Raw genomic sequence first — 23,663 nt, forward strand, 5'->3', positions numbered from 1 at the left:
ATCAGTATATGCCTAACAATCAAGGGGACCAAGCAATCATTACAGAATGGTGGGCATCTATCACCCATCAAATACTCATGTTATTTTCAGCGTCGACTATAAACAGCACAACAAAGACGTAAAACACGTCCTCAAGAAGCTCAGAGAAAACTGGTTAATTGTCCAATAAGATAAGTGTAAATGTCCCAAAAATAAGATAAAATTATTCAACCACCAAAAAATTCCCGAAGGTGTTAAACCCCTACTGAAAAAGGTCCAAACCGTTGCCAAATTTCCAAAGTCAGGAAACATCAAAGCATTGCAAGAGTTTGCTAGCATGATCAACTACTATTACCATTTCATACTCAACCTGGTTAGAATCATGTCTCCCTTACACAAATGCATGAAAGGAGAACTCCAAACATTATGCTGACCATATACTGTAAGCAAGACATGGCATTTCAAGAAGCCAAAAAATGCCTTTAGTTTGCTGCAACACTAGTATTTCCTCTCTGCAACAGGTCCCTTACACTGACCACGGATGCAAGTAACATAGCAGGATACAGATGATGACCACTCACACTTTTTCAGCAAGAAGCCATCTCCAGCAGAGCAGAAATACTCTCCCCTCAACAGCGAACCACTGACACTCAACCGTGCCATTCGACATTTCAGACACATGTTCAATAGATGGCAATTCGTGTTACATATAGACCATTAGCCCTTAATTTATGCCTTTATAAAAAAAAGAAGATTGCTGGTAGATTGTGTTCAATCTACTGGAATCCAGACATGGATGATTCTAACTTTGTCTTCTTACCATTTTGGCTAATTTACAAGATGATAAAAAGACCTCTTTTGGTTTTGTTGGTAATTTCAAAGCTGCTCACCATAGGGAGCGGTTAAATTCTGTTTCTCCTACTGATCACCATGGCTTAAGAGCTTTGGACTTTACCTCTGAATCATGTTGTGAGCAAATCATAAGTGAAGCTACTCACAGGTCTGATGACTGTTTGGACTTCGTTTACACCGACTCCCCTGTTGTTATAACAAGTAAGGATGGTTCTCCACTTGGGACATCTGATCTTGCCTTGATTTCACTAGTAGTGAAGACTGAGCAGCCTGTCCATGATACTCATGTAAGATTTATATAGGAACTCAAGCAGACTAGAATGGCATTATGAGTGACCTTTTGGGCTTGAATTGGTCACAATTGTATAATAGTTGATCCTGTTGTTCCTTTGAATGAAAATATGGTCAACATAATTGATAGGCGTATCCCTTCTCCTGTGCTAAGGTAAAGAGTGAAAGACAAACCCTGGTACTGTATAATGATGATTGTAGACAGGCTTATTTGGAGAAGCAGGAGGCCTATCATCTTTGGAAAGGTAACAGATCATATTTGACTTGGAATAACTATACTTAGCTTAGAGCTTTTGCTCAGAGAGTTTATGCTTCAACTGAAAAGGAATACAATTTAACCATAAAAGAAACCTTTTCTGGTACAACCCAGGAACATAAATGGTGGACCACCGTTAAATATGGACTCTTTGGTGTAGACGCAACAGTTCCTCCTTCACTTAAACCATATGGCTCTGTCACTCACTGTACCTTGTGCTTGTACTTGAAAGAATGAGTGCTCTCGGATAGTGACCAGCAAGACAAGGCTGCTTGGGTAGAAAATACTTGCAGGTGTTGCAATTCACCTAACTAAACAGGCAGAACTCCCGAAGGAGTTCTCGCCTAAGGCGCAAGCCCAGAGGTCTACATGAGCACGAAACTCGCAGAAACACATCGTACCCAGGGGGCATGGTGGAAAGCGCCTTTGGCTCTGGGGAGTCATCAGAGATGATCACCAAAAGGTTCCAGAGCCTAACTTCAGAGAGCTAATGCGTAGCGGTAACGAATCATGCGCATACTTACGAGCAACGCGAGGGGTAGACCTCTCGGGCGATGACAACCTTTCACAGTAGCAAGAGCTTCTGCCATAGGGGCACCGAAGAGATGGTAGGCTTGTAAGGGTGAAGCTCACAAGGAACTTCTGGCAAAGTGAACTCAGCGTGCATGTTCACCTAGGCTAGAACTCAGGGGTGCGCATACTATGCTAGAACTCAGAAGAGAACTACCCCGCAGAACCTCGGGTGGAAGAGAAACTGCAGAGGAAGTCTTGGCTAGGGGCACAAGACCAGTTGAAAGGGACTCCTCTCCAATGGCTCGGGACAGGGAAGGACTGAGGAAGAACCCAGCAGAGGCAGATGTGCACTCCAGCTTTGCCCCTAGCATCAACACCTAGAAGCCATTCCTTAGTGGAAGAACCTGAAAGCCCAAAGGCAGGACACAGCTGATGCAAGGTGTCAAAAGAGCTAGACTCTCTTTGAAGGGAAGCCGCAACTACTTCGCTAAGGGCTGAGGCTTCCTAACCAGAAGGTTGTCCAGGGGTTAAACAGTCATTGCTCTTATCAGATCGACCTCCAGAGGAAGCCGAACAGGAAAAGGCAGTTGGGAGAATAGCAGCCGCGAGAGAAAGAAGTTGGAATTTCTTCGACTTTGAGGAAGAACCCTTAGGTGAAGGAACCCTTTCAGACCTCATTCTCTATCTAATATACCTCTCCCACTGGGAGGATAGCCACCCTACACACTCAGTGCAAGAAAAAGCCTCTGTGTAGGAGTGTCGTCTGCACGAAGGGCAAAGTTGGTGGGAATCTGTCTCCTTAACCAACATAAAGGTACCGTAAGAGTGGTCCAATCTGGCTGGGCAAACGTGCATGATTGCATTCCTCAGACTAAAAACAACAGTAAAGAAAAAGAAATCAAAGTTAACAAGGCTAGATAATAAATGAATAAACCGGGAGAGAGAGACGTGAACGTCTGCACTCAAACAAAGCCAAATCAAAAGTGACCTCAGCTACTGAGTGAGTGTGTTAGCAGAGGTTCATTGAAACCTAACGTTAAAGTTTTTATGGCTAAACCAGCTCACGTAGAATTATCTCTCCTACTTAAAGAACGAAGGTTTGTATTTGTACAGGAACAAACCCGTATTTAAAAGGACAAGGGTTTGTATTCATATCGGAATGAATGCGTTTTTTTATAGCAGCGAAAATAGGTTTACTAATTTTGGCCTCATTTGCACAAAACTTGTAATATTTAAAGCAAAAGTACATAGAAATGTACTAGTGTAAAATTCAATAGCCTAATTATTTGCCCCATACAGTACTGTACAACTCTTAGTCGTGGAATGCACTGTTTTGGAGAAAAAACAGTAAATATAGGTTGGGTAGAAGTACCTTTCAAAAGGGGATTTTACCCATAAAAAGGGGGCAACACATGCCTGTCAGCAGAGAACTTTTTAGATCTTTGTTATATAACCCTTGAGGGACCTCCATTTTGGCCTTTTACCTAATTTGTCTCGACTAGAGACGGGGACGACACAGGGAAAAACCTTAAAAGCCCTGGCGGCAGCTAAATTCTTCAGAAGCTCTCCTACCAACAGATCACTAGTACATACAGTAATGCCCAAGAAAGGCCATATCTTCCTCAGGTCCTGGTCATCATCAGTGCATATATCAACAAGCAAGTCTCAAGGCAAAGGAGTACTGCACAGTACTACCTTCACAAAGGTAAAGTGATACTTCTTCTTGCCCTGAGGAACACCCCAATAGCAAGTCAATTTCTCCTTCCCTTCCACAAACTCCTACAGAGGACCCAGCCAAGAGGAATATGAGGGAAACAAACCAAGCTAAGTATTGCAAGAAGGAAAAAAGAAGCTATAGAGATTCCTCAGCATCAGCTTAGGTATTGCCAGCTGATACTGAAGAATTCCTCTTACTCTTAGCCTTCTTATTCCTCTTCATGGCAAACTCTATCCACTGCAGAGGAGGACATGACCTGCACTCGTCACAAGGTGATGAATGTGAAAATTCCTGCCCTCAGCAAAAAAAACACAGATGATTGGGATCAACAGTAGGTTATGACAAAAAACTGCCACCCAGACACAATCGTGTACAGTATCAGTGCATTTTGAATTTTCATTGAAAAGAGAAAAAAGAAAAAGAAAAAGATTTAGAAGGCCAAGATTGAGGAGGCAGTAAGAGTACGTCCTTACAGCTTGCAGCCGAAGTCAAAGTGCCTAGTTGACTGACAAGTGGGCAGGCCTTACCCAACCATGCCAGTAGCTATAACTAACTCATTAAAACTCTAAAGGCTGTTCCAAATTTGCTGCAGTCATACTCTTATTAAAGGACGATGGTTTGTATTCATGAAAGAACAAATAAAGTTTTAACAACAGTGTTTGTAATTATCCCACCTCCTTGGTGTTTCTGGCCATGGGCATTTAAAAGACCTTCAGGATCAGCAAGAAGTACTTTACGACATTTCCTGCAACGAACTGTGTCTTCAGTCATTCTGAAATAAAAACAAAAATGATATTTTGATTATAAAATAAATTTTTGAATATACTTAATCGGTGAATATATAATAGCTGACGTCTCCGACGGCTCGACAGAATTCAAAAACTCGCGAGCGATCGCCATGAAGGTAGCGGGTGTGCCCACCAGCGCCGACTATCGGCCAGATACCGCATATACATGTAAACAGCTCCAGTTCTTCTCATCCCGCTGGGTCTCTATCGGGGAGGAAGGGGGGGCCTTTAATTTATATATTCACCGGGTAAGTATATTCAAAAATTTATTTTATAATCAAAATATCATTTTTAAATATTAAACTTAGCCGGTGAATATATAATAGCTGATTCACACCCATGGTGGTGGGTAGAGACCAGTATTAATACAGTTTACGGCGTATATGCTTAGAGTTTTTGACAGTTATATCATAACAAAACCCAAATAAATATAGGTACCTGGTAAGGAAGCTGACTCTAACGATTACTCTGCCTTGTTAGTCCGCTTTCCTCACGAAGCCCAGCCATCCTCTTAGGATGCTGAAAGACTCCCAGGAGCTGAAGTATCTAGGGCGACAACCCATACAACATGACCTCATCAAAACCCTTAATCTGGGGGCTCTCAAGAAATGACATTTGACCACCCGCCAAATCAAAAAGGATGCAAAAGGCTTCTTAGCCTTCCGTACAACCCAATTAAAAACATTTCAAGAGAAGATTAAAAGGATATTGGAATTAAGGGAATGTAGTGGTAGAACCCGTACCCACTACTGCACTCGCTGCAACGAATGGACCCAGTGTGTAGCAGTCTTCATAAAGAGTCTGGACATCTTTTAAGTAAAATGACGCGAATACCGACTTGCTTCTCCAAACGGTCGCGTCCATAATACTTCGCAGAGATCTGTTTTGCTTAAAGGCCACAGAAGTTGTTATAGTTCTTACTTCGTGCGTCTTAACCTTAAGCAAGCAACGATCTTTTTCACTCAAGTGAGAATGAGCCTCTCGGATTAAAAATCTAATAAAATATGACAAAGCATTCTTTGACATAGGCAATGAAGGCTTCTTAACTGAGCACCACAAAGCCTCAGATCCACCTCGTAAGGATTTAGTCCGAGCTAAATAAAACTTCAGAGCTCTAACTGGACACAGCACTCTTTCAAGCTCGTTGCCTACGATCTCTGACAGGCAAGGTATATCAAATGACTTAGGCCAAGGACGAGAAGGCAGTTCATTTTTGGCCAAGAAAACCAAGCTGAAGTGAACATGTGGCTTTATCTGTAGAAAAGCCGATGTTCCTACTGAAGGCATGGATCTCACTGACCCTTTTAGCCGAAGCCAAGCACACTAAGAAAAGCGTCTTGAGGGTGAGATCCTTCAGGGAGGCTGAATGTAATGGCTCAAACCTGTCGGACATTAGGAACCTTAGGACCACGTCTAAGTTCCATCCAGGAGTTGCCATACGACGCTCCTTAGAGGTCTCGAAGGACTTAAGGAGATCTTGGAGATCTTGATTATTGGACAGATCTAAGCCTCTATGTCTGAACACAGACGCCAACATGCTCCTGTAGCCCTTAGTAGTGGGCTGAGAGGGAGCGAACATTTCTCAGATGTAGGAGAAAATCTGCAATTTGGGCTACAGAGGTACTGGAAGAGGAAATGGATGATGACTTGCACCAGTCTCTAAAGACTTCCCACTTCGACTGATAGACCTTGATGGTAGATGCTCTCCTAGCTCTCGCAATCGTTCTGGCTGCCCCCTTCGAAAATCCTCTAGCTCTTGAGAGTCTTTCGATAGTCTGAAGGCAGTCAGACGAAGCGCGGGGAGGCTTTGATGAAGACTCCTTACGTGGCTGCTGTAAGAGATCCATCCTTAAAGGTAGACTCCTTGGAACGTCTACCAGCCATTGAAGTACCTCTGTTACTCTCTCTCTCGCGGGCCAGAGTGGAGCAACCAATGTCAACCTGGTCCCTTCGTGAGAGGTGAACTTCTGCAGCACCTTGTCTAGGATCTTGAAAGGTGGAAAGGCATAAACGTCCAGGTGAGATCAGTCCAGCAGGAAAGCGTCTATGTGAGCTGCCTCTGGATCTGAAACTGGAAAGCAGTAAGTCGAGAGCCTCTTTGTCAGAGAGAGTAGCAAAAAGATCTATGGTGGGTAGACCCCATGTCATCCATAGCTTCTCGCACACAGTCTTATGCAACGTCCACTCCATGGAGAAGACTTGTCCTCTTCTGCTGAGGCCGTCCGCCAAGACATTCATTTCTGCACAAATCTCGCCAAAGGAGAGATGTTACTGCCTTAAAAGGAGTTCCTTCTGATCCGTGGATCAAAGAACCGAGCCTTCCAGACTGTCCAGTGGAGCTCCTAACCCAAATCCGCTGCATCTGAAAACAACACATGGTTTGGGTTCTTGATCGCAAGAGAAAGACCTTCTCGAAGTCTGATGTTGCTGTCCCACCAAGTCAGACATGTCAAGACTGAGTTGGAGATTGGGAAAGAGATACTCACTAAGCCCTTCTCCTTGTTCCAATGTTTAGGTGAAAATAGGAAAGGGCATAGGTTGAGTCTCCCCAGAGAGATAAACTACTCCAGCGATGAAAGAGTTCCCACGAAGCTAGTTCAAACTCTTACAGAGCAACTGTTTTTCTCTTGCAAGTGAAGGACTTTTAACAGAGCTTGTTCCATTCTTGCGGGAGACGAAAAGGGTCGAAAAATCAGACACTGTATCTCCATTCCCAAAAAAAGAATAGTCTGGGATGGGATACTGTAAGTTACGACTTCTCTACGTTCACTATGAGACCTAGCTCCTTGGTTAGGTCTAATGTCCATTAGAGGCTCTCCAGACAGCGATATAATGACGAACGCCCTGATTAGCCAGTCGTCAAAATGAAGGGAGGCTCTGAATCCTCAAAAAATGTAGAAAGCTTGCTACATTTTGCAAGGGCCTTGTAGAAAACAAGAGGAGCAGGAATGAGGTCGGAGTACAGTGCTCGACAGTGGTACATTACTTTCCCGTCCACAAATCTCAGATGTAGTTGAAAGTTTGGATGAATCGGGCTGTGGAAGTATGCATCCTGAAGGTCGAGAGAGACCATCCAGTCGCCTTCCCTTAATGCTGTCAAGACAGCTTGGTAGACTTCATCGTGAAGTTTGTCTTGACAATGAACACATAGAGCGCACTTGCATCTTACGTACTCCTGCAGTGAACGTGGCTGCCAGATCATTGGAGCCATCCCTGATAGTCTTGTTCCTGCAGAGAACGTGGCTGTCAGATCATTGGAGCCATCCCTGATAGCCTTGTTTATGCATGACATAATTGTACAGCAAAACTTCAAACGCTCGAAAAACTCCTAACAGGAGATGGTCTAGCTCTGAAGCCGACCATAAAATCTTGGAGCGTCTCATGGCCAGGCGCCAGGGAGAGTCTATGAGGCTTGAGAAGTCTATCTGGGCAGAGGCAGGAACTCCCAAGCCGAGAACTTCTCCCGTGTCATACCAGACGCTCGCTCTATAAGCCAGTTTAAAAGGGGGGAAAGCAAAGGCTGTCTCCCCCAAACTCCTCCTGGTGATCAACCAGTCGCCTAGCAAACGTAAAGCTCTCTTAGAAGAGCGAGAGAGCACTAGCTTAGAAAACAACGGCTTCGAAGTAGCTAGGCCTAGTGTAAACTCTGACGTTTAGGCGAACGAGGAGCAGCAGTTACAAAATGGTCCGGACAAAGATCCTTAAAAATCAGCATGATTTATTTAAAGTCCATAGAGGGCTGAGCAGCTTTAGGCTCCTCTCCGTCTGACAGAGTCCCCAAGGGAATATCAGTAGGAGGGGGATCAGCGATTTCCTCATCTGAAGGAACCTCGTCCGACAATTGCCGAGTCTCAAGCAAGGGAGAGACCTGCCGTGGTGGCAATGCTTGACAAGCAGAGTCCACACGCAAAGGAGCATCAGTAGCAGTCAAGGACGCTACGTCATGTAACTGCTTAAAGGACTGACCAGCAACAACAATAGGTGCGGGAGGACGCTCGACGTCAAGTCGAGACTGCCTTGACTGCCTAGATAGAGCAGTTAAAACAACTCTTGACTGCGGTGCTTGACGTTCAACGTCAAAACAAGGCAACTGAGCTGGTTGGCGAACGTCCTGAACGTCAACACGAGACTGCGGCAGCGGCTGAACGTCAACACGAGGCTGCGGCAGCGGCTGAAAGTCAACACGGGACTGCAGCAAGTAAGGATCCAAGTCACGTGACTGACGTGACAAACTACCGACATCACGTTTCATAACGTCAAACGGACGAGTAAATGCTCATTTGGGCGGCTGACAGCCAGAGTCTCGTTTAGTGTAACGGCGACTCGAAAGCGAAGGTTCATCGTGAACCTGCTCAACGTCATACTTCTCCATAAGGGAGGCAAGCTTAGTCTGCATGTCCTGCAGGACAACCCATTTATGATCAACAGGAGTCGGGACGGGCCGAGACGACGGTAACGTCTGTGTTGGCAAAACATTGCCTTTACCGCGACCCTCGGACCCCGTGTTACGCTTGCGTTTAATATGCGAACCGTCTTCCGAAGACTGCAAAGGGTCAGAGCTGTCCCCATGGCTACAGCCAGGACGCTGGACCTGTCCTGAATGGACTGACTTCCGCTTTAAGGGTCTAGAAACTTTGCTCCAAGATTTCTTTTGCGAGAAGCCTCCGGATGACGAGGAGAAAAACAGCCTCGCTCGTCTTGTGGTAGGGGCGATCTTGCTAGACACGCCCGATACCATAGAGGGAACATTTGTTCGTTGGTTAAAGCCTCTCGTCCCCATAAGTCCTACGACATTACTTCTCCCTGGTAGCATGGGAGCCTGAAAGAGGTATCGGACTAGGTGAACGACAAGCACGAACAGATGAACCCTCGGTCGCAACACTAAAAAACACTTAGCGCAATTATCACTTTATCACTACGATTTTCTGTTTTTGCACTTACTTCACTGAAATCGTATTTTTCAATAATTTCACATTAGGCATGAATAAAACTGATTTCTACCTGAAGCACGCAATTCTCCTCTACATCAAAAGGTTATAATTGCGAAATAAGTCGTATAATGTAAGCACATTAGGCTAATACAAGCAAAAATCAGTAAACATATAAATCGAATAAAACGGAAATATATAAAGTTAAAAGGATCAGTGACTGGGGAGGAGACTAAACACTAGTTCATTAAAAACTACGTTTTCAATCTCTCACCGTACAGTGCCTTGGGACGAGAGTAAAAACTAAAAACGTTTTATCCTTTCTCCCCGTACAGAGACTTGGGACGAGAGTAACTCGAGAACAACGTTACTCGCTTGGGACGAGAATAAAGATCGGAACGTTCTCTCTTCCTCTCTCTCTCTCTCTCTCTCTCTCTTGATTTTACCCAGAAGAGAAAAGCCCACTCACCTTTCGTCAATAAACAGGTTATTTGACCAAAGGAAAAAACTGAAAGGACTAAGAAATTGAAAATTAACAAGTTCCTTTAAATTGGTATTTAAAACATTTCAGTTTGAAAGAAGAATGAACAAAACGTCAAAATCGATTTACTCTTTCTGCAAAGTGAAACCGTGATTCTCTCTTTCTCTATCGTAACGATAGAGCGCAAACTGCGTAGCATAAATAAACCAAACGTTAGTTCATCTTTGAAACAGCACGAAGACTATTCAAAGAAAATCTTTCATAAAATATCTACTAAAAAATATTCATTTAATAACTCTTACAGAGCAAATGATTTAAACTTAACGAAAATAAAAGTTGAATGGGCTCAACGTTGTTTAACTTCGGTTTCCAAGTTAGGACCGCCTACTCTCGGACTAGGGGAGGAATAGGTAAGGCCGCATATAAACAAAACATGACAAATTCGAAGATAATTTGTATTTTTCCTAACCATACAAACCTTAGCTATTTACAAAGGGTATTACTTTTTAGCGTAGCTGAAATGGCGAGCCATTAGAATTTAACGAGGGTGTATTACCCCCGCGCTAGTTAGCGGGGGGGGTAGGGGAGTGGTAGCTAGCTACCCCTCCTCCCCCTCACACACAGGTGAATACTCACTTTCACTTAGAGGTAGGACTTGTCTTGGGGGACAGGGCTGGCGGGCAAATATGTGTAAATAGCTAAGGTTTGTATGGTTAGGAAAAATACAAATTATCTTCGAATTTGTCATTTGTTCCGTAACCGAAATACAAACCACGCTATTTACAAAGGGTGACTTATCCCTTAGGAAGGGTGGAAAGTCCCCAGCCATACTGGCTTTGGCTTTACCCGGGGACTCAGAATCCGAGTGAGTCGCACTCAAGAAAAGGAGTCCCTGCACCTCACAAGTTCCTTGCTCCGCAAGGAACCATGTGGCCTACGTAAGCTTGTGTGTGAAGGAAGAAGTGTGACCCGTCCTAGGCAGTTGACCTGGAGTTCCAGAAGGAACTCTGGGTTAGGACGTTCCCAATACCACCTCGTCAGGGTATGGGGGACGCGACAGTATTGACTCAATACTCGGAACACAAGGAAGCATGGTTTACCTGCAGAGGTTCGAGGTCAGCTATGCAGAGACCAGGATGCTGCTTCCCCGTAGAGGGGATGATGAAGAAAGAAGAAAGGGCCAGACATACTTCTTTCGTTCATGCAGACTAAAACCTGATAACAATGCCCTCAACCTTCTGCTACCTGTCCAAAAAGGAGCCTGAGGTTAGACCAGCTGTTGTGTAGCCACCACAGAGCGATAGAAAACGTATCGAGACTCCTGTGGGTCACGCCCTGCAGGAAGCGGGCTGCGAAGGTCATCAGACGCTTCCAGACTCCAGCTTGTAGCACCTGCGTCACAGAGTAGTATTACTCGAAGGTGAGGGACGTTGCGATGTATCCAACATCGTGCTGTAGGGCGACGTGACGGGGGAGGTTCTGAAGACAGGTCGAGATGAATGTCCTTGAGTCCGGGCTGAAGAGGTATACTGGTGACTCTCCCCCAATGTCCTCCTTGTGCTCCCAAATCGGCTGCAACTGAGGACAAACTGCAGCTGTTCCCAGCGCTAACCTCTCGATTCCTTACTGGCAAGAAAGAGAAGGTCTTGGGACATCAGACACAGAATGGAGACTCGAAATCTTGAATGAATCGGACCGAAGGGCCGGGACCCTCAGATTCTGAGTCTAGCCAACAACTCAGGAGCGAGCCTGAATGTTGCCTTCCCCTCTTCCTTAGAAAGGGGGAAGTAGTAAGAGACCAAGAAGATTGCTTACACACTGGCCATGGCCAGAGTGAGCAGAAGACCCAAGGCGGAATACAATCCGAGGCCTGTCGTAAAAGGGTCTTGAGAAGATCTCTTAAAGGACTAAAAGTCCGAGCCATGCTCCAAGTTGGAGGTCTTCCTCCGACTAGGGCAGGGACGATCCAAGCTTCGCATGAGCGAGGATAGATCCAGCGGGCAGGAAAAAGTTATTCCTTTAAGCCTGAAGGTCAGGGAAAGGCTGAGCGACAGGCTTCATTGCCGAGAGCGGAAAGGAGTTTCCTCCCGCCGAAAGGCAATAAGACCGTTATTGCTGGAGAAGAGGCCTCAAGGGAAGAGGTATATCTCCCACGGCACCAACCACCTTAGACTCTTCACTTTGCCTGGGAGACCCCTGTGGATGACTATCGCAGATGACGCGACCTCCGTACCGCGACTGTAGCGGGTTGTCTCTTCTTGAGAAGGAACCGTAGTGTCTCCAGGCATGAAGCCGAAGCGACGCCCCGGTTCGGGAGAGATGTCGCAGTGTGGTTGCTTGAGTAGTCTGCGCCGTGGGAGAAGCTCTCCCGGGAGTTCCGTCAGGGGAAGCAGAGGGTCCAGAAACCGTTCTGCGCATAGTCCCAGTGGAGCTCTCCCATTGAAAGGTTAACAGACAACCTGGTCTTGTTGAGACCCATTGTCCGCAGACAAAAAGGAGTTGTCCCACCATCACCGGAATGCATCTTGCCAGAGTCTCGGGGTCTGTGACTGGGGGGGAAGACTAGCGGAAGTTTGAGGTTCCAAGCTGTCGCGATCAGGTCCCCCAGACCAGGACTTGCTGGTTACCCAAGGTCAAAGACCCCTAGGTACACTCTCTCTATGAGGCTCTGCTCGGATAGTCAGGGAGAAACATTCCCCTGCCTGGAATGAGAGAGCCGATGGTGGTATTGAGAGAATCTCAATCATCCCGATATCTCTACTGCAAGATGTGAAGGTGTGAAAATGCGTCCCCTGCTGGTTAGAATGAAGTCGACGCGCAACGGGGCGACTCGGCAGGAGCTGTAGGATCTGAAGAGGGGCCAGACTAAGGCCCCTAAGCCTGCCTGAATGATGGAGAGGTATCCTTCAGGTCTTGACCATAGGCCTGGACCGGAACATGCCCCCCCTTTCCTTTGAGTCCGAGAACCGCATCAAGAATGTGGGGAAAGGACGAGAATATCCACTACCATCAAGAGGCTCCATAGGTCAACACCCATTGCAGGTCTAATAGTTCCGCTGGTCCCATAGGACCAGGGAGTCCGGTTAAACATTGCCTGAAGCCACCGGAACTTGGATCGCCCCACATGGAACTTATCCTGAGGCGACCGTTCGGACTATAGACGGGTCAATGAGGAAAGAAGAACTAGGAAACGTTCCAAGGTAGGGCTGAAAACTCTGCTTGACTGAGAACAGGTACTGCGACTCTCCTCAGTCTTGCCACAGTCAACCGAAAGGAAGGCTCGGAGGATGTGGTAACAAAATCTGGTGTCCCCAGGTAGTCACCCATCCAAGTACCGACGTTGCTTAACCTCGCTGGACGGACGAGAAGCGGGGTTTCCAGTGTGGTAAGGCGGTTGACTCAATATCATGGCCAGATACTCCAGATGTTGAGGCAGAGGAAGAGAAGGCTCCAAGCAAAATACCATGAGCCCACACTCATGGTAAGCATCCGGAAGCTTGTCCCGGCGCTGAAGAAGGTCGAAACCCGAGCCTACCGGAGTTGACCAGCCCTCCAAACAGCAGAGGAGGCAGAAGCCTGCACCTGAGCGGCCAAGAGGAAGGCAGGGAGAGTTCTCTGGGGAAACAAACCTGCTATGCCACGGCGGGATAGCCACACTGCATCATAAGCAGGAATACTTGCAGTCTAGGCTGAATTCGACGAGCACCCTGGAAGACGGATGGAATGGAAACTGAAAGTACCCGTCCTTCCGATCCAGGGTTTAGGGAGCCCTGTCGCCTCGTTACCAGTCTGATCGATTCTGCTGGTCTACGCTGGCCGAAGTTTGTTCGACAAACTTGATCATGGCTGAGAGGTCGACTATGGACATCCCCTCTCAGATCCTTCCTTACAAGAAAGGATCGACTGAGGGGGCTGGGGGTGAAGCCGTCGATGATCCTAAGGAAGACCTTCGCCTAAGGTATGGATCATTCTGCCCAACCGGGCAACTCTGCTGACGCTATGGCATAGAGGTTCAGAGACACCGAATTCGCTGACAGAGACGGCAGGCGCGATATCCTTGGCTAATCACAGAGATTGTGCGGGAATGGGCATCGGGAAGCTGTCATTCGGATGAGTAACCTTAAGCATCCTCCCAGCGAAAAACCTGCAATCCTAGAGTTCGTGAACTCCTTTTAGGACTATGCCCCCCCGGGGGAGTCTCCCGTGCCATCTGTTTCTAACAGGAGGAAACTGCAATTGGACACCTTGTCCCAGTTGTCGTAGCCGGTAACTTAGGCCGACGTGGTTGAAAGAAAAGGGCGCTGGAGCCCTGCAGAGTCTGGAAGAAAGCGCCTTGGAGGAGTGAAACCGGAAGTCGATTTACTCCGCACAGCAGCTGTCTAAGTCTCTGTCCTTGGGCACAAACAAACTCTTCTCAAGGATGGAAGGGTGTCTGAGGTCGTCGACCTCCACAGATGAGACACCAGAAGGAAGCCCTCAGTCAGCGCGTCCAGATGGTACAACATCGAGCTTGTCCGCAAGTTAGATACTTAACGACGAACGGCCAAGGTGCCTGAGCTCGAGAGGAGGAAAGTAACCCTTGATCTTCCTGTAGCTTCCTTGAACCAAACCTCGGGCCGTAACCGAGGAGGGAAAGAACCTGGTAAGCTCCCAGAGGAAGAGGTAAGCAGTCACCCCTTGTCCGATGGAGAAATCTCGAACGGAAAGTCCCCCCGCCAAAAATCCTTCCAGGGAATGACGGGGAAAGGCTAACCCAGGTTCAGGAATAGAGGAGTGTTGCTCAGATCTCCCTTAAGTTTCTCCTATTCATGCAAGTGCCATGCTCTGTGTTTACGGGGTGAGGCAGTGTTCTGGAAATACGCTCCAGAAGAACTCGCCAGGCTGGTCATGCTGCGAAAACCCCATTGGGAATCGTGGTTGCAATTGCCCTGGAGCTCGCGCGACGGGAATTCCTGGTGGTCGGCGAGCGATAACCCATAGACGAGCAATGGATACTGCAAGAAATAAGCCGACATTTGTGCGAAGAAACACTGTAGGTTCGCGCGACGGAACACCATCCGTCTGCGCGATGGAAAAAAACCGTTGGTTCGCGCGTGGGCGAACATTGGAGAGCTTGAGCGTAGACGTGCAGGCACGTGGGCGCGCAGGCGAGTGGTCGCGCGGTTGCACGGGCGAGCGGTCGCGCGGGCGAGCGGTCGCGCGGGCGAGCGGTCGCACGGGCGAGCGGTCGCGCGGTCGCACAGGCGAGCGGTCGCGCAGGCGAGCGGTCGCGCAGGCGAGCGGTCGCACGGGCGCGCAGGCGAGCGGTCGCGCGGGCGCGCAGGCGAGCGGTCGCGCGGGCGCGCAGGCGAACGGTCGTGAAGGTGGGCAGGTGGATGAGAGCGAGTCCGAGGCGGCGAACGCAAGCGTTAGCGCGATGGCGAGGAAACGCGCTGCCGCGTGGGCGAGGAGGACCGCTGGGGATATGGATCAACAAGCGATCGGTGGTGAGCGGGTGAGCGCTAACGTGCAGGTTGGCGATGGCGCGTTGTGTTATGCCGACGCGATGGTCGAGCAGTATGCGCAGGTGAGCGATCGTGCGTTGGCGAGCAGTATGCGAAGGTGAGCGATCGCGAGCAGTGGTCAGCATGCGCCAGGTCGCGCGATGGTGATCAGTATGCGCAGGGTCGCGTGATGGTGATCAGCATGCCAGGGTCGCGTGATGGTGATCAGCATGCCAGGGTCGTGCGATGGCGATCAGCATGCGCAGGTTGGTGGTCGCGCGATGGCGAACAGCATCTGCAGGTGGGCGATCGCGTGATGGCGAACAGCATACGCAGTTGAGGGTCGCGCGATGGTGATCAGCATGCGCAGGGTTCAGCGATGGTGATCAGCATCCGCAGGTGTGTGGTCGCGCGATGGCGATCAGCATCCCCAGTTGAGGGTCGTGCGATGGCGATCAGTATCCGCAGGTGAGGGTCGCGCGATGGCGATCAGCATCCGCAGTTGAGGGTCGCGCGATGGCGATCAGCATCCGCAGTTGAGGGTCGCGCGATGGCGGTCAGCATCCGCAGTTGAGGGTCGCGTGATGGCGGTCAGCATCCGCAGTTGAGGGTCGCGCGATGGCGATCAGCATCCGCAGTTGAGGGTCGCGCGATGGCGGTCAGCATCCGCAGTTGAGGGTTGTGCGATGGCGATCAGCATCCGCAGTTGAGGGTTGCGCGATGGCGATCAGCATCCGCAGTTGAGGGTCGCGCGATGGCGATCAGCATGCGCAGGTGAGCTAGTAGCTGGCGAACCATGTTCCTTCAGAAGTGTTGGAGAACGTTGGCGTGCCGGCTGTAACACACGTGGGCGATCCGGAGATCGCTGGCGGGCTGACAATCGCTGACGAGCTGATGATCGCTGGCGAGCTGAAGATCGCTGACGAGCTGATGATCGCTGACAAGCAGAAGGCTACGCGTGGAAGCCTGCGCAAAGAAGAAGAGTCCTTGACCCTGACCTGAACCGAAGTTCTAGATCGCGAGGGCGAACAGGGCGCGTAACAGGAACCAACAGGAACCGCAGGGAAGATCATCTTGAAAGCGCTGACGAACAGGAGAGCGCTGATGAGCAGAAGGGCGCGCAGGGAAACCCTGACACGCAAGGGAAGAACCCCCGTGGGGGCAACCCTTTGCCCCGAAGGGATCGTTGTCCGCCGGGAGACTGATGTCCGTCGGAAGACCGCTGTCCGTCGGGAAGACCGCTGTCCGTCGGGAAGACCGTTGTCCGTCGGGAAGACCGTTGCCCGTCGGAAGACGAGATCAGACTGCTGTCCATTTGCACCAAGGCGGAAGATCGAGAAAAAGAAGTTGTAGGCTGCAAACGGAGATCCAAAAAGGCGCCTCAAGCACCCTTATAGGGAGATGAGAGGGCCTTACGACGAGGCGGACGGAGGGCCTTACGGCGAGGGAGGCCAACAGCAACAGCAATAGAAGAAACCTCCGAAGAGGAGTCTCTATGAGTGTACTCTCTCGCGGACGAAAGAGAAACACTTCGTGGAAGAGACTGGTCAGCCAGTGACCTAAAAGGAGCAATCCTCCGAAGAGGAGCTCCTGCAGTTGCCCAGCCCCTTGAGCGAAACTGCAGGTGCGACCGCTCAGCACCAAGAGCATAGTCGCACGAAAAAAAGGCAAGAGAAGAACCCCCCAAAAGGGGAAAAACTCAAGCCTGGACAGGAAAAACTTCCCTCGGAAGGAAAGTTATCCGCCTAAGGAGGCAAGCCTCCTGAGTGTTCTAAAATGAACTGGAGAGCTGTCCGTCGTCACGGGAGTACTACCAGTAGAAGGAGACACGCCCCTGACGAAAATACAAGGGGGGAGGCAGCAACAGCCGAATCCCCAGGACTCAACCAGACAGCTCACACCGTTGCTATATTACAGAAACGAACTAGATCGGTAACTGTAAAAAAATAAAACAAATAATATTAGTACACATTCATTCCCCCGGGAAGGCTCCGAAGAGGAATCCCGAGGGAAAGGAATAAGAATTACACAACAGGCACGTGCCCTCACAACCACTTACACTCGCGGAAGGAGAGCTGTAACCAAAACAGAATTATAACAATTATAATTATGTAACTATGTATTTATGTAATTTAAAAATGAATGAACACTAAAGAAAGAACGAAAACCCCGAAAGGAATCGTTCTACAAGCTGAAAAACAAAAAACAACTACAGTACAATTAGATTCATAACTAATTGAGACAAACGTACGGCGTAGCAACCCCCCACACGGAAAGGAAGCTAGGCTACAAGGGCGTAGTAACACGTAGTAAAAGGGTGAATGACCTCAAGAGAGAGAGAGAGAGAAAGACATAAGTCAAACTCGATAGCCACCCATAAAAATACGCCGTGGTGGCCTAACTGCCAAGGCCTCCACGTAGATATCGTACACTACACACACACATCTGAAAAGGAAACTTACTTATTTCTATACTCAAATATATATACAAACATGAAAACATGTTACATATATATTGAGTAAATGAAAAGTAAGCGATTAAGTAAAGACAAAACAGACAATGGCTGCCAAGCGAGGACCAAGACAGAGACGTCTGTCACAGTCCGAGCCAAAAGTGAAAGTGAGTATTCACCTGTGTGTGAGGGGGAGGAGGGGTAGCTAGCTACCACTCCCCTACCCCCCCGCTAACTAGCGCGGGGGTAATACACCCTCGTTAAATTCTAATGGCTCGCCATTTCAGCTACGCTAAAAAGTAATACCCTTTGTAAATAGCGTGGTTTGTATTTCGGTTACGGAACAAATTAAAATTTATATTGATGTTTAGTATAAATGGAAAGCTAATCGAAGAGGCCTAATAAAGGCGGGTGAGATATAAAATATATAGAGGAAAATCTATAATTAACAACAATTTATAACGTGATAAGATAATTGCTAAAAGCCTAAAACATACTTCCGTACACTAAGGGAAGGGTCGGCCATTTTTACTCTATGGAAAAAAACCAGAGATAAAAGCAAGGGCAAAACACTTTTACTCTCCTTTCAAAAGCATTTCTTTTGAGGATAGTATTGAATAATCCAACACGGCGAAAGCAATAAAACCAAAACCAAGTACTTCACCAATTCGGTAGAAAACTCGAGGTCATAATAGCGAGTGGAATCGACTTGTCGATGAAACCGACAGAGAAGAACTGGAGCTGTTTACATGTATATGCGGTATCTGGCCGATAGTCGGCACTGGTGGGCACACCCGCTACCTTCATGGCGATCGCTCGCGAGTTTTTTAATTCTGTCGAGCCGTCGGAGACGTCAGCTATTATATATTCACCGGCTAAGTTTAATATTTAAAAATACATGAGATTGACTGCATTATCGATATCATCCAACTCTCCACATTCCAACTTTTATACAAATACACTGCTGTACTATATATATAAAAAAAAATTAGATACTGTAATCTGTATTTCTACTAACTATACAACCTTGAGCCCTTTAATACCAAAACCTACCTGGCTTAACTTTCCCAGAAAATGGCAGAGCACCTGGTACTGTATGGGAGCGAAGGTGATGATTCCTATCAATCTCAATACAGTCTGAGCATGGAAATGTCACAGGTGTTAGGTTAGGCTCATACCAAGAATAAATGGTAATCAGTCATAGAACCTGTATCATTGTATAGGGTATGTTCTCTGAATGTATACATACTAAGAAATTGGTTTGAATACATTCTATCTATCCTCTACCTTGTCTGGGAGGATGAAGATGATTTTTAACAGATCTTGTCTAAACAGAAAGGTTGCTCGGTTATGAAGCTCACCTGCATCTGACATTTGGTCTAGCTCATAGCAGCCATGACTGCTGTACCCCACAGAGAGGGGAAAGAAAGAAGGGTAAAAGGCCAGTCAATCTACCTTTCAATCTAGTATTACATCAAAACTGCTGTCTTGGACAAGATGTGATCTAGTATCATGAGAGAGCGAGATTGGCTACAGAACCTGTTGAGCAGCAACCAAAAGACCTGACAGTGCAAGGAAAAAAATTTGGAGCTCAGGCCCAAACTGCAAATTCCCCTATAAGATAGAACCATGAAGCCTCTGCAGGACAGAGAAGCCAGTCCTTCTGATGTCCTCTGGACACCTGAGAAAATATGAAGAAGGACTCAAATCTGGTATTGTGAGCAGTTGGGTCTTGGCCATGAACTCAGAAAAATTTTAATGAGACTTCCTTTCATCCTTTGGAATGATTAGTGACATATTGTATATGCCAAAAGTTCACCTACTTGCTTCGTCAAAAGTTCACCTTTCTTGCTTCATCGAAGCTAAGGGTAGCCAAAAGACCGTATAGCAAATATGATGTCTGTCGGACGCTCATCTCAAAGGCTAGTATGGGTAATGCTTAAGAGCCTTGAATACTGGTCTCATCCCCATCCCAATCCCGGCCCTGAGATATCGACGTGGGCAAGACTGCTGGAAGTTCCTCATGAGTATAGAAAGTCCCAACGAGGAGAAAGCACTAAGCCACTTCTCCTTGTAGTGGTACTACAAATTTCTATCTTAATTCCTTATTTTTTAGGTTTGCCTGTTCCCATAGTTTTGCCTTCTTTTTCAGAAATAGTGAACAGAGGAGAAGGAGGATGGTCTACGTAACTTCCCTTCCATTACCAAGTTGTTGTTTTGAGACACCAGACTTGGAGTATCTTCTAGTAACTGAGGACTTGATGACAGGGAAATAGATAAGTCTTGTCAAAGAGAAAGATAGAATTAAGAAAAAGGAAGAGTCTAATCACAGTGATTGCGATGTTAATAAGCCTTGGTCAATTAATGAAAGGAAAGCCAACTGTAAGAATAAAAAGGAGAATCTTGATGCAAGTGACAGTGAAATAGCAAAGATTTTGTCAAAGGGCCAGAGGGTCTAACTCCGACAACGATGAACGCTGCGTGCTAGCACTATGGCGAAGAAGCTGCAGCAGGGCCTCCTTGGAGGGTGGACCCAGTAACTCCAAGGATGGCCAAACCTGTAAAATAGGAGAAAGAGTCATGGAAACCACCGGGGGGGAGAGGCGAGACCGCTTCGCTAGGGTAAGCAGCACCGTTTCTCGAGAACCAAGGTTGTCTAGGAGTTAAGCGGCCTGCGCTACTACTCGACGGTCCCCCGTAGGAGGCCGAACGAGCAAGAGCTTCAAAAGAAGGTCAGGAAGCAGAAGAAAAAGCCTTGGGTTTCTTCTGTTTCGAAGAGACCTTCAAAGGAGATTCTTCTTTTGCCGTCGCCCAAACCTTTCCCACTGGGAAGCACACCACTCTCAACATTCAATACAATTATTATCAACATCCCACCATTGACCTCTGCAGGAAGAGCAAAGGGTGTGAGGATCAGTGTCCTCCGCAGACATGAAGGTACCACAGAAGCGGGCCTCAGGACCAGGGCAGGTACGCATAGCCAGCAGAAGTCAACACACTGTAAAGAAAAGGCAAAAAAGCATTAATGGCAGTCCAAAAATTTGCGAGGATGAAGAGCGGCAATGACCGTTCACCGTCCGAGCTAAAAGCAAAGTGAGCTCAATCACAGGTGTGTGAGTGGGAGGGGTAGCCCTTACCCTCCGGATGGGTAGTTAACCCTCGCTAAATTTTAATGGCTCGTCTTTTCAGCTTCGCCGAAAGTAATACCCCTATTAAATAGCGTAGGTTTGTATTCCAGTTACGGAACAACTGCATTTTGGCAACGCTGATCCTGTTCCGTCCTGTCAGCCACAAAAAGAAATAGTAAGTTGTACATTAATAAGAAGACGAATGAGACATCCAATCGGTTCCAACTTCAGTGACTTTGAATAATAAGTACAGCTATATTTGATTCTTTTAAAATATATCATATCAAAAGGAGAGATTTTGATAAAGAAATTAACGTCCAAATAATTGCCCATTCAGATGGTGTACGCGCCACATCCCTGTACCACTTGCTATAACAGAGGAGCGGGGTAAAAATTATAAATTTCTAGCAAAAACCAGTGAGATTTAATAATGTTAATTCAATTGACCAATATACATGTTTTTCAGTAGGATGGCCACGGCTAAGAACTAGAAAATGAGAGGGAAATTACCATTTTCTGTGCATGAAAGAGGCTTGGCCCATTTGATACACAAAGGCCCTGGGAAACAAAACAAAAAACACAACCTATCCTAACCTAGGAGCCGTATCCTTACTTACCCGTGGGGGCTATGGCAACCCTGCGAACCTGCCTTACAACACGGTATCTCTATCTTACTCCAAGACTAAGTCTCAACCCCTGTGTTTGCTTCCCAACTGGCTTCACTACTAGCAAAGTAACACTAAATCACATTTCTTAAATCATAGAACTAGCTGCATATCATATTTTAGATAAAGATATATTTTGTCAATAAAGCAAAGCAATTGACAAGGGGATGTATGTATGACGACGACCATGCCCCACAACTCTCTTGTTTTAGACCCTACTGCTATGGATATGGCAGTATAAGGGGGAGGTGAAGGAGGGGTTAGCCCATCTCCAGGTAGATAAGTAAGTTAGGATACGGCTTCGGTAAAATTATAGTTATGGGCGGGGCAACATTTCAAACAAAAAATATAAGTTTTCCTTTAGTAAATAACGTGATTTGACTGAATTTGAGCTTAATTTCAACCTCAACCAAACAGAACAACCAGTGCGACTACTTTAAACTTGATAAAATGAGAAATATACACGAGGGTACTGTATTGCATAAACGGATACATACAAACGGTATTAAAAGGGTCAAATACTTAAATCTCGTGGGTAAAAATGGTGAGGGCTTATAACAAAATGAGTAATCCTATTGGTCAAATTAAAGGGGGGCGGGGTTTATGCGCATAAGTTCTAAAATTGATTAACACGTATGTACCCACGAACAAACAGGAGCGAATACAAAAGCTTCATAGATTGTCAACTAACAAATAAAAAATATTTTTATACCAGTAGTATAGGATATAGATAACTTGTGCAGTTTTCCATGGATTTATTATACGTCCAAGAAAAAATTGTGTAGAGAAGAAAATGTTTGTTTTACCATTATAAACTGTTTTCCCAGTATATTTTCCACACCCAAAACCCCAGGCTCCCACTGGGGGGGTCCCTCATTATCGACGGATATAGATACAACATGCATATATTTCACCAAGTATTTATTTGCGGTGAAAATAAGTGTCCTCTTAGAAGGAAACGGGCATTTTTCTATAATAGGAAAGTTATTTTTCAGTAGGAAAATTTTCCGTCCGTAAGTATAATAAACCAATATACATATATATATATATAATATATATATATATATATATATATTGCAAAGTATTTATTTGAAAATGTGTCATTTTCGAAGGAAACGGCCATTTTTTTTACAGGGAAAGGTTGTTTTTAAATGGTAAAGTTTTCCCCGTCCGTAAGTATAATAAAACCTATCTACCTACCTATATTTCGAAGTATTTATTTGCGGTGAAAATAAGTGTCAATTAGCAAAGGAAACGAGAGCTATTTTTCAGCAAGAGTTGTCCCCGTCCGTAACTATAATAAAACCGAAATTTCACACCTTCGTTAGTCCTAACCAACTACATACCCTGAGCAGAGTTATAGGTCTAACTTATGGTGGCATTCTTTATTAGGTCTTCCCAAGCAAGCTGTTTTTAATATTTTTTTCTTTTCTTTTACCTGTTAGTCAGTAGTACTTGAAGAGTAGACAACTTTGAACCCGTGCAGTATCTATACTTCAATTCCTTCCAGATTTGCTGGAACTTGCGTGGAAGTTGCAACACGGGATAGCTCTTGTGTTGGTGAATGGCAAATCGAAATTGATAATCTTATCCTTATAATTATAAATTATAATCCTTATTTCCTAATAAAGAAATAAAAAACAATCGAGGCGAAACTATTCGAGTAGTGCGTTGGGTCGTAGTCTTTGTAACGGCGACCCGGTAAGGTTTTTCTTTGCCTTGGCGTTACTTCTTCCAATGTTGTTTAGAGAGTGGGTTCGTATAATATTTCTTCTCTACCTTTCCATAATATGTAATTTTTTGGTATTATATCTTCTTGTGATTATCGCTGTGGTTTCACTAGTAAAATGCACTTGTTTCTGGTTCAAGTTCTGGTTCAGGTGCGGGACATCGTAGCGTTTGCAACGGGGCCTCCAAAGTTTATCTTCTTATCCTGTTTTGTCTTTTCCTCCACATCAGGTTTAATAATTCTTTGTTTTCTTTTCTATATTTATTTCACTAAATAAAAATAATCCTACTATTTTCTTTAGGTCTTCCTCATATGGTTGTTGTAGCTCAATTATTTCATACCTTTCTTTTCTATATTCCTGGCAAAACAACAACAAAAAAATGTATCAAATCGTCTTCCTC

At 46.3% G+C, this 23,663-nt stretch overlaps 1 protein-coding gene across 1 annotated transcript in view; it reads right to left on the reverse strand.

Annotated features, from left to right (window-relative positions):
- LOC137616561 (E3 ubiquitin-protein ligase RNF180-like) overlaps nt 1–23,416 on the reverse strand; it is a 104,961-nt gene extending 81,545 nt beyond the window's left edge. The window contains exons 1-2 of the mRNA XM_068346432.1: nt 22,972–23,416; nt 4,283–4,380 (exon numbers count right to left, since the gene is read on the reverse strand). Of these exons, the coding sequence (XP_068202533.1) occupies nt 4,283–4,379 (97 nt within the window). The 5' untranslated portion in view covers nt 4,380; nt 22,972–23,416. The remainder of the gene's footprint in view (nt 1–4,282; nt 4,381–22,971) is intronic.
- Between the last annotated feature and the right edge of the window lie 247 nt (nt 23,417–23,663).

This window comes from Palaemon carinicauda, chromosome 22, assembly GCF_036898095.1.
Source record: "Palaemon carinicauda isolate YSFRI2023 chromosome 22, ASM3689809v2, whole genome shotgun sequence".
Taxonomy (NCBI): Eukaryota; Metazoa; Arthropoda; class Malacostraca; order Decapoda; family Palaemonidae; genus Palaemon; species Palaemon carinicauda.